At 41.1% G+C, this 16,940-nt stretch overlaps 1 protein-coding gene across 1 annotated transcript in view; it reads left to right on the forward strand.

Annotated features, from left to right (window-relative positions):
* Positions 1-16,283, forward strand: part of DNAJC3 (DnaJ heat shock protein family (Hsp40) member C3) — a 35,948-nt gene extending 19,665 nt beyond the window's left edge. Inside the window, exons 7-12 of the mRNA XM_063336459.1 lie at positions 1,940-2,059; positions 4,289-4,394; positions 4,495-4,615; positions 9,738-9,870; positions 10,694-10,842; positions 13,178-16,283. Coding sequence (XP_063192529.1) covers positions 1,940-2,059; positions 4,289-4,394; positions 4,495-4,615; positions 9,738-9,870; positions 10,694-10,842; positions 13,178-13,335 — 787 coding nt within the window. The 3' untranslated portion in view covers positions 13,336-16,283. The remainder of the gene's footprint in view (positions 1-1,939; positions 2,060-4,288; positions 4,395-4,494; positions 4,616-9,737; positions 9,871-10,693; positions 10,843-13,177) is intronic.
* The last annotated feature ends 657 nt before the right edge of the window (positions 16,284-16,940 follow it).

Here is a 16,940-nt window from a genome sequence, read left to right on the forward strand (position 1 = left end):
TATGTTTGTCTGTTTTTTGGATGGAGTAGCAACTCTGGTCTGGATCTGATAAAGGAAGCTCCTTTCCAGAAGCTAAGAACTGGCAGTGAATATGCCATGTTTGGTCTTTTAAGATGAACCATCGATGGTTCCTAGCATCTTGTTTACTTAAATAGAAGCCATAGTGCAGGTCCGTCAGAGTTCCTTACATCTACTGTCTTTATTGTAGTTCTCCATCCTAGAAGAAAGTGTTTCTCTAAACTTGCTTTGGTGGAGCCTTTTTTTGACCTTGAACCTCCATTCAAAGTGAGTTTACAATGCAAACAAAAAATGTATACATTAAGTCTTAGGGCTAGATTTTTATTTTAAAGAGTGGGAACAAAAGGTTACAAGCTTAAGAATAAATAAACAGTACAGGAGCATCCAAATATGAGGAGCTGGGGATTGAGAGCTGTCAATCTTTCATTCTTGCAGGTAGTGTCCAGTATTTTGGATAACATCCTACCCTTTTATTCATATTCAGTTAAGTTTAAGATGTTACTCATATACATCCCTAGTCAATCCTGCAGATAACTGCCCTTACCCAATCCGGACCGTTAACTTCATACTCTGTGCTCGGCTGGACAAGATGGTATATCCTTCTTTTTGCATACAAGAGGTTTCTGTGTGGCTCTTCATCTCAGATGCACTACCCACATCTCCAGACTCCTTCTAATATGGTTTTTGCCACAGAATTTTTTCAGTAAGAGGTGAAGGAAACTGAAAAAGCCTAAGTGTACAACAAAAGCTTCTTGGCAGTGTACGACAAAAGGTGGTGAATAGAAACTGCTTGTGATTATAACTGCAAAAATTCATTTTATAGATGGGTAAAAGTAAACACCAAATAACCAATTGGTTTGCTTTAGGAATCTCCTTTCCAGAGTACACTTAATTTCTGGAGCTCATAGGTCACTTCTGTGGTGACTTCCGGTAGCTGGCTGTCACTTAGCCTAGTGATTTCAAGAATAGGTGGTATTTTTTTCACTGTAATCCACACATGGACACTCTGTTAATAACCAAATTTTAAGGGTTTTATAAGTACAATTATGAGCTGTAGAAGAACAGAATGGTATCAGAATGAAGATATAAGCCTCTTTATTCTTCTCTGATTAATTTTTTCATTGTAAGATACACTAAGAAGGAGTTCTATAGCTCTTTTACTTACTGGGTGATTAATCTTGTCCTTCCTTAGTTTCTTCCTCTTACCTTTACAGGCCTAATGATTTTCAGGTAATAGATATTGTTGTCTGTGCTTAGGAACAAAATAAGATTTGTCATCTGTTTCTGAAAATAACAACTTGGTTGTACTAGGATGACTCTGAATGACACAAAACTTTTATTCCTTCATATATTCTGAAGGGGTTTTTTTTAAAGACACTTGACTATTTTAAGAGGTATCTGCTGTAATCAGAGTCTGATTAAACAGTCTTCACAGTGAAAAGGCAGGCTCAGGTTTGGCTGATATTCTGTCAAGAGGAGGTTTAAGTCTTAGCTGAGCTTTGTCTGTTTTGTGCAGTATAAAATATACTTTTACATAGGTATTTTGTAATATAGCTGAGCTAAATATACAAGAAAATTACAGTTGTATCTGATAACTGTTGAATTGAATTTATTTCCCAGGGTCTATTTTTATTCTGCTGTTTAGTCAGTTATTAATGTAACACTTTTCAATCTCTGCCGCTTTGGTAAAACAATTAAAACCAAAACCAGACAAATATCCCTGTATGTTCTGGAAGACTCTTTTGTCTCACTTTGAATTCATTTTTGAATGGAGAGATTGTGTGAAGAAGTCAACTGTTGTTCTGGGCAGCTTATAGATGCTGCATTTTGTCTCTTAAGTGAAATTTCATAATGTGTGGTGATTTCTTTCTGTTTTGGGTTTGTTTTGGGTTTTTTTTCCTCCCTACCTCCCTGTGAAAAGTGAAGTCCGGGAGTGTCTGAAACTGGACCAAGACCACAAGCAGTGCTTCTCTCTCTATAAGCAAGTAAAGAAACTCAATAAGCAGATCGAGTCAGCAGAGGAATTCATCAGAGAAGGCAGGTAAGTGTTCACTGCTGTATTTAAGAAAAAAAAGGGGGGGGTGGGGAAAATCACTACTGTGGCACTTACTGGTTGAGGATTTGATTAAGTGATGCCTTTTGCATCTGTCAGTTGAAGTGGATGACTGAGCACAGCTCTCAAATTACAATTAAAATAAATATTGACTCACGTAGTGACAATCCTATTCTGATTCCTTCTGATGCCACTGTCTTTTTTGCATACTTAACTTATTTGTGGAGCAGGTAGTAAGATCAAGATAGGGGTAATATTTTCAGCTGTCACAGTTATTACTCAGCACTGGTGAGGCCACGCCTGGAGTGCTGGGCTTCCCAGTACAACACAGATGAAGCTACAGAGAGAGAAAGTCCATCAAAGTGCCACTAAGGTGATAGAGAGACTGGAGCATCTCTGTCCTGTAAGGAAAGGCTGAGATAGCTGGGGCTTTTCCTCCGAGCCCTCTTTGCCACAGAGTGATCTCATCAATGTACATAAATACCTGAAGGGAGGATGTAAAGAGGGTGGAGCCAGGCTCCCTTCAGTAGTGCCCAGTGGCAACAGACACAAAACTGAAACAGGAAATGCCATTTGAACATAAGGAAATGTGTCCCATCACCCCCTCATTTCCACTGGCGCAGGTTACCCAGGGAGATTTTGGAGTCTCCCCTCTTTGGAGGTATTCAAAATCTGTCTGCACGTGGTCCTGGGCAGCCTGCTCTAGGCGTCCCTGCTTGAGCAGGGCAGTTAGACCAGATGATGTCCAGAAGTCCCTTCCAGCCTCAACTATTCTGTGATTAGAGGACCACATCTTAAAACTAAAACCATCTAGTGACTCTGCAGTGCCTTGATAGCAAAAGTGGATCTGACTGATGAGCTTCTTTTATGCAGCCTGTTAAATGATAGACAATACCTCTGTATTCTTCTACTTCTTGCTTTATCTCAATTTTGCATGTTCCCAAGCACACCACATCCAACTGTAAGGACCCCTAAGAAGTGATTAAACATTGTCAAGGTGGCTTTTTGAAGTGAAGTATGTTAGGAGTGTGAATCAGCACAACTGAAGACAGTTTTATTTAAGTCATCAGTCCGTTCGGACTCTCTTCACTTTAGTCTTTTATTTAATACAGTATCAGCACATTTTCTGGGAGTCTCTTGAGAGCTTGAATTTCTCCTAGCTTGTAGCAGCCCATGGCTTCAATCAAATGCTTGCATTTTTATGTGAATGTTCTAATCCTTTTCTGCTCAAATCATGGAACTTCAGCATCTTTGAAACCTTCACAACAAAAATACATTTTACTATGTGACTTGTGGAGAAGAAGGAAGGGAGAAAACAACTGCTTGATTGAAGCTAGCATAAAGAACTTTTTTATTTTCTGTACCAAGAAATGCAAATAGTACAGTGCTTACATCAAGACTCCAGATTTGGTCCATCTTGGATATCAGAGGGGGAGGTGCTTTTTCCCAAGTGCAGAGTGGTGCGTTGGGCAGGAGGCAGGTCTGGAGACTGTTGTCTGTGCAAACTCAGGGGTGGTAGTCGTTCTCTTCTGCAAAAGCCTGACAAGCATAGTTACTGCTTTTCTGTTTCATAGCACAGAAAAGGGAACGGGGATGTAATTCTCGAAATGGCTAAAAGCTTTCTTTATCCTGTTGTCTCACATCACACCTTTAAGACTATTAAAAGTTAAGGTACACTGCTAGAAGGGTGTCAAAGTCTGTGGATTTTAAAATTTTGTAAAGAGATGATAAAATCATTTTGGTTGGAACAGACCTTTAATATCATCAAGTTCAACCATTAACCTAGCACTGCTAAGTCCACCACTTAACCATGTCCCTCAGCACCATGTCTACCCGTCTTTTAAATACCTCCAGGGATGGTGACTCAACCACTTCCCTGGGCAGCCTGTTCCAATGCTTGACAATCCTTCCGGTGAAGAAATTTTTCCTAATATCCAATCTAATCCTCCCCTGGTGCAACTTGAGGCCATTTCCTCTTGTCCTATCACCTGTTACTTGGGAGAAGAGACCAACCCCCACCTCTCTACACCCTCCTTCCAGGTAGTTGTAGAGAGTGATAAGGTCTCCCTTCAGCCTCCCTTTTCTCCAGACTAAACAACCCCAGCTCCCTCAGCTGCTTCTCATAAGGCTTGTGCTCTAAACCCCTCACCAGCTTTCACAACACCCTGAAGTTGTTATTACATTTCATGATATTATGCTTATCTTTGATTTAAACAGATATGAAGATGCTATCAGTAAATACGACTCTGTAATGAAAACTGAGCCAGAAGTCCCAGTTTATGCTACTCGTGCCAAGGAAAGGATCTGCCACTGTTTATCAAAGGTAATTCTGCTTCTGTCTCCCTCTGTAAATTTCTTTAAAACGAATAAAAAAAAAACCCCACCACCACCACATGAATTTTGTTTTACGTTCTCCTCTCCAGAATCAGCAGGCTACAGAAGCCATAAAAGTTTGTACAGAAGTTCTGCAACTGGAACCAACCAATGTGAATGCCCTGAAAGACAGAGCAGAAGCTTATTTGCTGGAAGACCTGTATGAAGAAGGTACAGTTGTATGCAGTTTGCACGCATACATTTTTTGTGGGCGTTTAAAATGCAGTCAGTGTTTCAAAAATGTTTAATATGCTCTTTGATTCTACACTATGTTGTTATCCCTAATCAGCACTGGTAGTTGCAGATTTACAAAAATACCTGCTGGTAATTTTGTCTTGATGAGTGTAAGTGGAATGTTCTTGTTTTATCTACAGCGGAGTTGTCTTTACAACAGTGAGCTATGTTCAGGATGTTTTATGAGACCATACAGCTTACTCAACGTACTTAAACACACTTTATATAATCAGCAATGCCAGACAATTGCATTTAGAGATAAAAGGTAATTCTAGTTAGAGGGATGTAAATCCATTTTAAGAACTCCATTTTAATGTCTTTAGATGGCAGCATGAAACAGTACTGTTCTATCCCCTAGCATGTGCGGAGGGCAGAGGAAGCTAACAGCCATTGCTTCATCTCCATGGGTCTCTGTAGTGCTGTTAAGAGAAGTAAACTGATTCTACTCCTGAGGCTGCATTTTTCATACTGGGGTTTCCATAAAATGCATACATGGTCCCATCCACAGCCTCGGAAAGTAGGGACTGAGTAATGGGTGTCTCTGAGTACACCGTTATGTTGTTACCGAGCTTCTTTAAGGTACTAATGTGCTATAAAAAAAATAATCTTCAAATTTTAATATAGTGAATCTCACTTCCACAAGAAACCAGGCTTAAGAAGGACTTTTGAACAATCCGTCTGTTCCAACCTCCGTGCTCAGTCATGCAGCAGTTCTGGAAGTATTGGGCTGTTTCAGGCAAATGTGATGAGGGAAAGCACATGTAGGCTTTAAATCTGCTGCAGAAAACTACTTCCATTAATTTTAGTACTCATAGAACAATTTTCCTTTTCTGTATTCTGATACTGGATCTTCTGCTTTACAACTGAACAAAAAAAACTTTTCTATTTAAACATTCATGAAGGCAGCTGTTCTCATTAATAGCACGCTCAGATTTTTTTTGTCTTTTTGAGAAATTAATCACCGAGAGATGATACTGCTCACCTCCTGAAGCTCACTTCAAAAATGAGATACCTATTTTATTCTTTTTTTTAGGCCTCCTTGACTCAAATGAAAACTTGGTATAAAGAGGACTGGTGTGGTTTCAGGCAGTCCTCTTCATCAGCCCTGCAGACTTTGTACCTCTGAAATGACCAATGACCCAGTCCTAGTCCCTCTTTGCTGAGGCTGGCAAGCCTTCTTCATTCTTATAAGAAAAAGGGTGGAAGGTGACCGCACTTTGGAAAACTGATGAGCTTTATACAAAGGGATTGCTTAAAAAAAAAAAAAGAGGTCTAAAGCATGAGGAAAAATTGTCTTTCTATTTTTCTTAGGGTAATGTCTTTCCATGTTTTGTTAAGAACCACTCTGTCAACCTAGAAGTAAGGCTCAGGAAGACTTTGCAGCGATGAGGCCCCCTTTGGACATTTCCCCATCTTTTTCTGTAGTCAAGTACAGTGGAAGTAAGCTCAATCAGCGTTGGGTAAAGTAGATTTACAAGTAAATTTAAAAAACCCAAACAAACAAAAACAAAAAACACCAAAAAGCACTTCCCTAAAATAGTTGAAGGTACAGAATACAAATCTACATCGGCTACGTCTTATACAAAGGTTTTTGATTTAAGAGGAAGGCATATCAGCAAAAGGAGAACCCAAAGAAAATTTAAGATTATTTTTTCTCCTCAAGGTGTGTGAATCCTCAGCTTAGAGGAGGGGCAGGTCAAACAGGCCCCTTGCCGTGAGTCCTCTTAGATGCATCTTTTGCTTTTTACTAGTGGACAGAATTGATCTGTTTGTTTTGTTGAAGTGGATTAGTCTCAATTTGGATTTTTCTAACATTATCTTCCATTAAGTCCTCATCTATTTCTGTCTCCCCTAGGGTGAGAGAATCTGGCAACTTTTGCAAATTAGAGGTGGGGGGGAAAAAAAAAGTTTTGTAACAAGGTCGTGCACAAACGCACAGAGCCAGCTTGGTTTGTGTTGCAGGAGATGCCTCCCCGTTACGGGATGTGTGGAAACACAGAGAGGATACGTTTGGGGTCTGGGAGAGCGTATTTCCTGGGCTGGGGCCTGCTGGGCTTGGTCCAGCCTGTTTCTGAGTGAACAACCATGCTCCAAGTCCCTGTTGTTTTAACATATCCCCCGCTTTCCTGCTGCCCTTGACAGTGGTGAGATGATTGTAGTTACACTCTGCCTTCCAGCAGAGCCTCCGTAAACAGTATTATAGCCCATTAATGTTAGTCTGCCTGAAGGTGTCTTCGCTTGTCCTTCAGTTTTAACTGCTGTAAAATGATGGCTGATTCCTCTCTGCTGTAGAGAACAGTAGAGCAATTAAAATTGCAGTCTTGTGTTTGAAGGGGCAAACTCATTCTCATTCTTCCCTCAAGAAAATGTCAAGCTGGAGGCACCTATTTTCCTTTTTAAAGACAGGAAACTTCAAAGTACTTTTAATTCAGAACTGCAAGGCGATTATTGTTGAATGTTCAAGATGCACTTCAGTATGTATAACTGAGTTCTGATTCCCATCAAATGGTTTTAATTACTATATAATCACATGGGATCCAGGGCTTGTCTGCAGAGACAGATGTGTAATGACTCCTTACCTCCTCCTTACCAGGGCTTACCTCATCAGTACAGGAATCTGTCTAAAGTACACAGCACAAGTTTTACCAAAGAAAATAATCCATCTTGCTGTTTAAAAATTGGCCAAGATGTCACTCTTCTTTTCTTTTTTTTTCCCTCCCCACCCTACTGCTGTGTAGAGGAAAGAGTCCCTAATTCAGCAAGCGCGTAACCATTCATTTATTCCTCTAACAGAGTTGGCATGGACATAAGTTGTCTGTAGTTACTTGTGTTTGATAGGAAATTAATTCTGCATATGGAATAAAGTCCCATCTTAGTCACTCAGTTTTAAAGAGGCAGGGAGAGCCAGCTAAGGTATTTAGAGATATGATGCGATTACTATTTGAGAGATTGTGAAGACCCTTGTATTAAAAGGAGGAGAGTTAGATTTGGCTACAGTATTTAAATTAAAAGTGATACTGGAAACCGTTTGTTCCTTTCATGTCATGGGACAGGAAAAAAGGATGTCTGAAATAGCAGGCTGGTAAGAAGCAGCAGTGATTTTTGTGTTGGTTTGTGAGTTACTAGTGCTTTTAGAAATAGTGACTGAGAAAAACTGATTAAATAACTCACTCAGTGTACCATGAATTAGTAGTAAATCTCCTGGTTTCATAGCAAACATCTTGTGGACAGGAAGCTGTCATCCTGCTTCCACCTGTATCTAACCCTCACCCCTCAGGTGGGGAGAGAGATTAGCTCTCTGAAAGAGGAAGATTCCTCCACTGGAGACTACCAACAAAATTGAAGGATTTTCCAACTGAGAGAAAGGGCATAATGTACTTGCCATCAGGTGTGCTGGGTGCATTCCCTCTGCGGTGTGCAGCACTAAAAAAACAGACCTTCCCATACGCTTCATACTTGGCAGCCTTTAAATAAGGGAATCAGTTCTAAAAAAGGAGAAATCTAGTACTGTCACAGCAAGTACTTGGCCCCTGAGCAGCTTGGTTTCCAGCAGTGGTGTGTGCTGCAGGTGGCGTGTGGTGCTCAGTGAAGTTGAGCAATCTGATGTGCATTTGGCAGGACACTATGATGGGACTTCCCGTTATTACATGAAGCAGATTAAGTACTCTGGCGCTTCAAATTATTGGAGCAGCAAAGCAGCATAATGAAATCCCTGCGTTTTCATTGTTTTTATCAGTTTTGACAGCATATATTTGGCACATGCATTAGTGTATACTGCCATTTGTTGTGTTTTTTTTAATGACTGGACAAATTATTGAAAATATCAGCAGAAGCCAAAATGCTTTATTCAGGCAGCAAATGACAGTTTCCAGTGATGTGAAAATGAATGGAAATTTCGTTTTGTTTGTAATAGCATATGAAATTGTTGGGGCACTGGAAATACTTTTTGGAATTATTTTTTTTCAATAGCCTGAAGAAGATTGCGGTGGTATCAGATGTCTGGGTAATACAAATTCATTATCACTTCCTGCTGTCTTGCTCAGAAACAGCGAAAAACAAATGTAACACCTGCTGAGAAATGGCATCTGCTTGGAAATAATCTGATGCAAGTACTTTGTCTGACTTGAGAAACCTGGGAGACTTGGATCTGCAAATGAGACTTTGAGGATTAGAACAGTGAAAGAGGAGCAGTTTCATTAAAGACTTCAACAGTTGCTTCCCTTGATAAATCTGAATATCAAAGAATACTTAAACTTGGTGTCTTAAGCATTCAGTTGCCACTTACAATAATAATATAGTTTAGTTTAAAAAAAAAAAAGGGGTAGAACTGGATTTTCTTAAAAGCGTATGAATATGTTACAGCACCTCTTGCTTTCATTCCAGAGAAATGCAACTCCTGAAATAAAAACGAGAGCATGCTTCTGGACAAAAAAAAAAAACCTTAAAATGTAACTGTCTGCGTATTACGCAGAGGCATAAAATGTGAATATTTCTTTCACTAACAGTATGGACTTACTGATAATCTGAAATCCATCTTTACTGTCATTAAAGAGGAAGAGGTTTTTCTATTGTGTTGATTGAGTGCAGACTGCGGGAGAAGAAGGGATATTAATTTAAATACCTGTATAATGCATCCTTCACTTGAACGGGAGTGTGGGACTAGCATTGTGCAGCGGGCTTTTCAAATACTGGTTGCTGAAACTTGCTTCTTGATTTCTGTTTCATCCCAGTCCTACATGCTCGTTATGTTCAGCCATGAGACCCTTGTAACATCTAGAGTGTGTTCTGACCTGCCACTAGTAACTTTCCATCTCCTTCCTTTCTGAAAAGTGTCATGAACCTAAGGAAAGAAAATCACCAAATTCATATGTGAAAATGAATCTCCTCTAAGGTTTTCTAATACCGTGGGGAGTGGGGGAGAACCATGGCAAGTTGAAATAGAAGTTTTACTGTTTATATGTGGTAATAGCAAAACTTCAGTTTTGGTGAGTGGTTGAGTTCTTAAAATTGAAGTTTTTAAATATTTGTGTAACTTTTTTTATTTGCTTTTTTATAAAAGCTATTAAAGACTATGAGACTGCTCAAGCCAATAGTGAAAATGACCAGCAGATTCGGGAGGGGCTGGAACGTGCCCAGAGGATGCTGAAGCAATCGCAGAAGAGGGATTACTATAAAATCTTAGGAGTAAAAAGGTGAGATAATGATAGTTGAGATAATGATATGAAAATTAGTTATTAAACAGTACATCTAGGGCTGATCACTTGAACTTGTTCTGCTGTTAGTTTTTGTTCCTGTATCTTGGTGCCTTTGTTTTCCTACTGTACTAGTTTAGCAGTGTTCAGCTTTTAAGTAGCCTTCTTTCCTTTAGAAAGAATGAAAAAAACCCAACATTAGGAAGGAAGGAAATAAATCCCTTGGCAAGAAATTTAGTATAGATGATCAAGATTCAGGTGAATGAATTGGGGAAGAAATGAAGACTGGAAAGAATTACTGAAAGCAACAAAAAATAAAATGGTGGCAGATAGTATGATAGATTGGAAGAGTTTGAAAGGACTAATTGAAAAGTATCTAAAATACTTCTGCCATTAGCCTTGAGAAACTAACAACTCTTTCTAATGAGGACCGAACAGATGTCCAGCTCTGAACTAATATTGGTCATCCTTCCAGTCGTGAACTAATTTGGTCTCTGCTCTTCGTGCTTTTTGTTACTCACCTGATTGTAAATTCTTCAGACTGGGAACTGTATTCTGCATAACAGCTGGCAGCAGCATCTTTCCAAAGAAAGTAAATGTGTAGTGAAGGAAAGAGTGAGTAATCTTTGTTTAAAGTTGCAGCTTGTTTCCTCTGGTTTTTGTGTGAAGAATCTTCAGTGCCACCTGCAGAAGGTTAACTAACTCATAATTTTCCTGATGCCTGTAATTCTTGTCTCAGTGTTTAAAATAAACCTGTAGATTCACTAGTGTGCCATGTGAACAGTTAGAAAGTTTTAAGTTATCTATAATTTTATCCATTCAGAAATGCTCGAAAGCAAGAAATCATAAAAGCTTACAGAAAGCTGGCCTCTCAGTGGCACCCTGATAACTTCCAGAGTGAGGAAGAAAAGAAGAAAGCAGAGAAAAAATTCATTGATATAGCAGCTGCTAAAGAAGTCCTCACTGATCCAGGTAAGGATTGTTCTTATGCAGTGACTTTTTTTTAATTACTCTTTTACAGAAGTGTAAAAATGCAGCAAGTGTGAGTCATGACAAGCATTACAGCTTCCCTTTTTCCCTTTCTGCCCTTACCTGTCTGGAGGCAGCAATACACTAATACTTGTGCCCAATCTGGTGCAGGAAGTCAGATGTAAACCTGAAATTTATTTATTGTGTTTCAGTGACTCTTGTTTAATGTGAAATAAAAATTATTATTTCAAAGTTCTCTTTTTAGGATAACATCTTGCGGAGATTTTCAGGATGGATTAACTCTGCAGATGCTTAATTTAAGGATGTGGGTGTCTCCTTCTGCCTAAAGTTCTAGTGCAGACTCCACTTAGATTAGCAGCACCTGAGGTACTCCAGAGAAGCCCTCAAAATTGGCCCTCATTGTGTGTATCAAAGCCTAGATGCAGTGTGCAAACAGCATTTCCCCGGCGGCAGGGGACTGAGAATTCCTGTTGGCCTGAGGGAGAGGATGCCCTCGCTACTGGTCTGTGGCCAGACTCCTGGGAATGGCCCAGTCCCTCAGAGCGAGGAGCCCTGTCAGGCCCAGACCTGGTCCTCTCTGCTGGTCAGCTCTGGGGGAGGGGAAGAAAAGTGAAGAGTGCGGTCACTCTGCTGGGAGACCCCGTGGGGTGGTGACTAGGAGACTTGATGCCTGTCTCGCCAAGAGATGAACAGAAGAGGTTGGACCATTTTAGTCTCAGAAATGTACTAAAAAGCAAGGTGGTGTGGTTATCTTACCTCCTTGAAAAAAAAACAAGTGACCAACCAAAAAAAAAAATCCAAACAAAACAATCAAAAAACCCACCCCTCAACCACAGCCATCTGTTAAGTTCTTGTCTTTTGAACTGTTCCTGTATGGTCACTGGAAAGAGAAGCACATAAAGAATGTAAATATAGACATCGGAGGCTCTTGCTTTTATCTTCAGCTGTTCAGGATCGTCTAAGTGATAATTAGGCAGATGGGCTCGGACTTTCTTGGGAGGAGGAGGGCTCCGAGAGTGATGAACTGCATCACAAGCACTTCTGGTCAGAAAACCTTCTTCCGTGTTAATGTGATCTTGGCTCATAATTATGAGCACAAATTAGGAGACTTATATACTGGAAGTGTTTGAGATGCTGTTTGCCCTGTCAACATCTCCAGGAGATGTTCATCTGCTTTCTCCTTGACGCTGTTTCTTATGTGGTGTTTAAGATTCCTGTCAAACTGGCTGGGCAAGAAAAGTAACACTGGTCTGTCTTGGCTCTTATAATGCCACCTGTATTGCCTTCAATCTCTTCTTACTGCGGTGGCATTCTCTCCTTTCGTAAAAAGATTTTTTTTTTCCAGCTCATTTTCTGGCTCTAGTGATGATGTTGGTCGCATAGCGAAAAAATATAAGCCTGTGGACCTCTGAATCTCTGGGCTTTGATTTGCAAGCTGCTTATCATAGGGCTCTGCTGTACTTTCAGGCCTCTTCCACATTCCTCCCCCAGCCAGTCTCATGATTCCCCCCTAACTCACTCCTTTGCTTCCCAGCTCTGCCTTGGTAAAATGGGTGTCCTGAAAAAGTGCTGGGTGATCAAAAACCTTGTGGTGCTGCAGGCTGCTTGAAAGTGATGTGTGGGTGTGAACAACAGAGTAGTGCTGTAGCCTGTGACTCGTCTGTGGGTCCCGGGGAAGGCATTCAACTTTGTCCTCGCTGAACAAAGATACTTAACGTGCTTTCCGCCTCCAAACCGCTGTCCCCTAGGCAGCGCTCTGCCTGAGTGGTATGTGGAAAAGACCGAAAAAATCTGGGGCTCTGCATGCTGACTTTCATGCTCTCGCTGAATGATCAATATTGGAATTTATTGGTTGCGGAGAGTTGGCAGGATACAGCATGGTCTGTCCTTGGACTATCCCAAGTGAGCGCAGCTATGAGAGAATAGGGCAAATAAACTCATCAAGGACAAAATGTCCCAATTATTTGTGGGACTCAGTTGGTCAAAGCACAGCGGGCCTGTCCCTGTTGAAATTCACGTCTGTCCTATTGGACTGTCGTGCCTTGTTTTAAACGAAACGCCTTGTTTGAAGTTTTTTCATCCAGTGTTTTCACAGAGTTTGTCTCTTCTCTGGCAGCATCCTGGACAGCTTTGAAAAACCTCAGTGACTGGGTTCTGCAGATGCTGCCAGTACAAGCGATAACTGCAGCTCTCTGGCCTTGGCGGGGCGGGGGGTGTGTGTGTGGTGTGTCTGAGTTGGCTGTTGATCATCAAGGGTGCTTGGTGTTACTGCCCCAACTGCTCTGCCATGATTCCACCTTGGTTTTGTTTCCTGCAGAAATGAGGCGGAAGTTTGATGCGGGAGAGGACCCACTGGATGCGGAGAGTCAGCAGGGCGGGGGCAACCCTTTCCACAGGAACTGGAACACGTGGCAAGGATTCAACCCCTTTGGTTCTGGAGGAGGACCATTTACATTCAAATTTCACTTCAGTTAGAGCCAAGACTGTTTCCGGTGGCTGCTGCTGTTTTTTACTTAATTCGTTGAAAAATAAAAAGTCTCTCGGTTCAAGACCCAAAAATCTTAATTTCTAATGTTGTCCTTAACCCAGAGTCTTACTGCCCTGGGAGAAAGCTCCTTCTTTCTTTTAGTATTCGGAGAGTTTGCTTTGTGCTGAACTTGACAAGCTCAAACTGGTTGGGGGGGTTTGTTACTGCCCGCGTGTTTGCTGTGGATCTGCAGGACATGCTTATTTCCATGGAAAAAAAAAAAAAACAGTAAGAAGCTATTAGGACAACACTTAAACTTAGGACTCAAGTATATGCTTAAAGGTTAAAAAATGCATGTAAATATTTTTTGGAATCGGGGCCTAATAAAAGTGGGAAGGGTAGTTACAATAGTCGCTACGGTAACAAATTGTTTTAAGTCATTGTCCATCTCTCAGTATTCTTAAAAGGAAACGCTAGTGCCCACCTGCTGTATTCCTGCCGGCGGTGCCACAGGTGGGCTGAGGAGGCTGCCTGTGGAATGAGTCTGCACAACCGCTCCCAAAGAAGATCGCTTGTAACTAATTGTATTTGAAAATATCCGCTCACTTCATTCATTAACCTGAAATGAATCGGGATGATTTCCTTGGTAATTGTCAAATATGAAAGTAAAAAAAAAAAAAGATGTGTTTTGAAAGACTTTTCCGAATGTGATTTGGGATGTTTAGGTATCACTTTTGAGTAGTTTGCACTTTAACAAAATACCTGCTTGAGATTTGAGCAAAAAAAATTCAATGTGACGTTTCCCCGAGTATGCAGCGGTTCGTTACTTCTGTGTACGTAAGCTCAGAACCCGTACAAGTTGTGAGGTGAGCGGGCTGCGGGAACACTATATTAACTCTTCCCTCCTCCCATAATACACCTTCATTTCTGTTGGGTGATGCAACAGTGAGTTACTACTACGTGAAGTTATTTGAAGTAATCTTACGTCTTGTGTAACCAGCCGCAGTACTGCAAAAACAACGGCCTGTGTGCAAAAAAAGAGGGGCTGATTTTTCCATTAGCCAAAAGTCTGGGGTTTTTTTTTCTATATGCACGTAGCTAAAATGGATTTGGCGTTATTGATCCGACTGTGTGAACGCAGTGTGAGGTATTATCCGGCTGTAGCTGCTGGGAGTGAATCGGCTTCTCGTTCTGTAACCAAACATATCGCGATTACTGATGAGTTTCATCAGCAGCCATCTTCTTAAAATGCAAGAATTACAGTTCACCAACGTTTTTCTTGATTGAATTTTAACTGGAAAACAATAATCAGTTGATAGGAATCTTCTCTCGCTTGAGCTCGTGGCAACTTGAAAGCACAAGCGGCCTCAGTAAAACAAATGAAATCAGCAAATCAGGCCTTCAATCTGAAAGAGGGGGTTTTATTGCTGTAATGGGAGTTGCTGTTGAAGCGTAACCCTTTGTCTCCTGCCTCAGGTACTTTACAGATGGAATTGTGAGGCCGTGTGGCTTTGCAGAATGTTTTTCAACAGCAATTTAAAGGTCAATGTTTGTTCAGCAGAAATTTATCTTCAAGCTGACGAGTGTGTGTGGTGATTTCCAACAAGCTGATGGCACAAAAACCCCCCAGCAGCCTGTTAAACGCCGCTGTCAGGTATCTCCCAAATTGAATGACTTTTCTAGAAGTTTGACTTCTGCTTTTCACCTGTCTGGAAGCTTTTTGTTTAAACTCCGTAGAAGATGCTCAGGATGCTGTCGATGCCGTTGCGGGCCAGCGCAGTTCTCCTGGCACCTCTGAGGGCTCAGACGTAGGAACCTGCTGCACAATAAATACCCCGTTACCCCCCTGCTGTCAGCCCATGCAGCCGGGTCTCTCTGCGCGTGGTTTTTTTGCTCACAGTAAGTAAAAGATGGAAATAGGGAGCTTTCATGTACAGCGGCCGCTCTCGGCTGCCGTCACCCCTCTGTCCCCAAGGGCTGGATGAGCCAGACCCAGCGATCGCTTGTTGTGCGTGTGGGAGCCGCTGCTCTGCATAAACACTTTTATATTGCCTTGTTCACTACAGAAGGGGCTGTTTTTAAATTACTCTTGAATGACCGGTGTAAGCAATACGTTGTATTTTGTACATAGGAGTGTTGCGCAGTTCCGGGAAGCCGCAGCGGCCACCGCAGAGAGCCGTGCCTGCGCGCTGGGGGAGTGCGAGAAATGGTACAGCTTCTTGTAAAGGGCGGCCCCTGCTCGTCCCTCTCCCTTCTCTCTTTTGAAAGCTGTAGGTGAGAAGATTGTTCCCTGGTTTTTAATTTTTTTTTTCTTTTAGGGAAGGAATTAGACAGTCCCTCCTAAGTCAATTATTCAGTGACATTAGAGCGGTGCCTGTTCCTCTCTCTAAGGCAGCGGCCAGCTCTGCTGCACGCAGGAAGCAGTCGGGAACAAAAAGGATATGCTCGTTTTGACAAGGAATGGGAAACTCCTTAAGTACTAAGGAGGAAAAAAAAAAAGGCTTGAATGTAGTCAGTAGAAGGCAGCAGATGATGAATGCGTGAATGCTGTTCACAGCTTCCTTCTGGGGAAGACACTGTCTTGAAAACCCCAAAAATGACAATGGAGAAAGCGGCGTTCTGATATTGAGCAGCTGCTGGTTACAAGAGTGTTACGGCTCCAGCGCCGTCTTTAAGGGAGCAGATACTGGCTTTTAGCTCTGAGGTACTTCTGAAAATACAGAAAGACAAAGTTGTGTTAAAAAGGAGGCATTTGCCTTTCAAGGATCTCCAGACACGCATTTTCCTGATGTGACTCTAGAAAACGAAGCGCTGGGAACACACCGAGTGTTAACGGCGCAAGCGATGTGCAAGGAAGCTGAATTAGCTTTTCTATTTATTAGTGGGTGTTCTGTAGTGCAATAATGTTCATTAACTGAGCATTGAAATAAATGTCTTGGTATTTTGTAAACCCTGAGATGTGCATGAAGCGTCCTTACAATAATTGGCCTATATATAGATGCAAACTTCCTCTGTTGAACTCTCAGTTTTAAGAAAACTAGTTTTCAACTCGTTTTTAAAATGAAGTGTGTGTGTGTGGGGGGGAAGCGTATTTTACTGGATACGTGCTTAATACTGATGTATTAATAAATCAGTATTAAAACAGATTCAAAGTGAATTATAAACTTTTAAGAGCTCAAACTTGTAACATACGTAGAAAATGTGTCAGCTTAAACTTTATTTCTTTTTTTTAAAAAAACGCTTGTTACCATTTCAGTTTTCAGACCAGCGTTTGGAATAAGAATTATTCTTCTGTTCAGGGCTGTGATTTGTAGGAGCTTTGCTGGAAACCAGCCAGAATAGCATAGCGGGTTAGTTGTATTTAAAAGTGCCTTATTGTAAGGTATTGTTTGTTTGCTCTGTGATACACACTTTTATCCATAAAACAATAATAAAAAAAAAAAACGGGAGAATAACAACTTGGTTTTTTTTTTTCCCCCCTCAGCAAATCTCAAAGTAGCGGTTTTATGTTTTAAGAAGGATGAGTAAAGCTAGCCGGAGATTTATCAAATGTTTCAAATTATAAAATGTCTTTGTATAAAAAAAAAAAATCATAAATCTAAAAAGCAAGAAC

The sequence above is a fragment of the Chroicocephalus ridibundus genome, chromosome 1, assembly GCF_963924245.1.
Source record: "Chroicocephalus ridibundus chromosome 1, bChrRid1.1, whole genome shotgun sequence".
Lineage (NCBI taxonomy): Eukaryota > Metazoa > Chordata > Aves > Charadriiformes > Laridae > Chroicocephalus > Chroicocephalus ridibundus.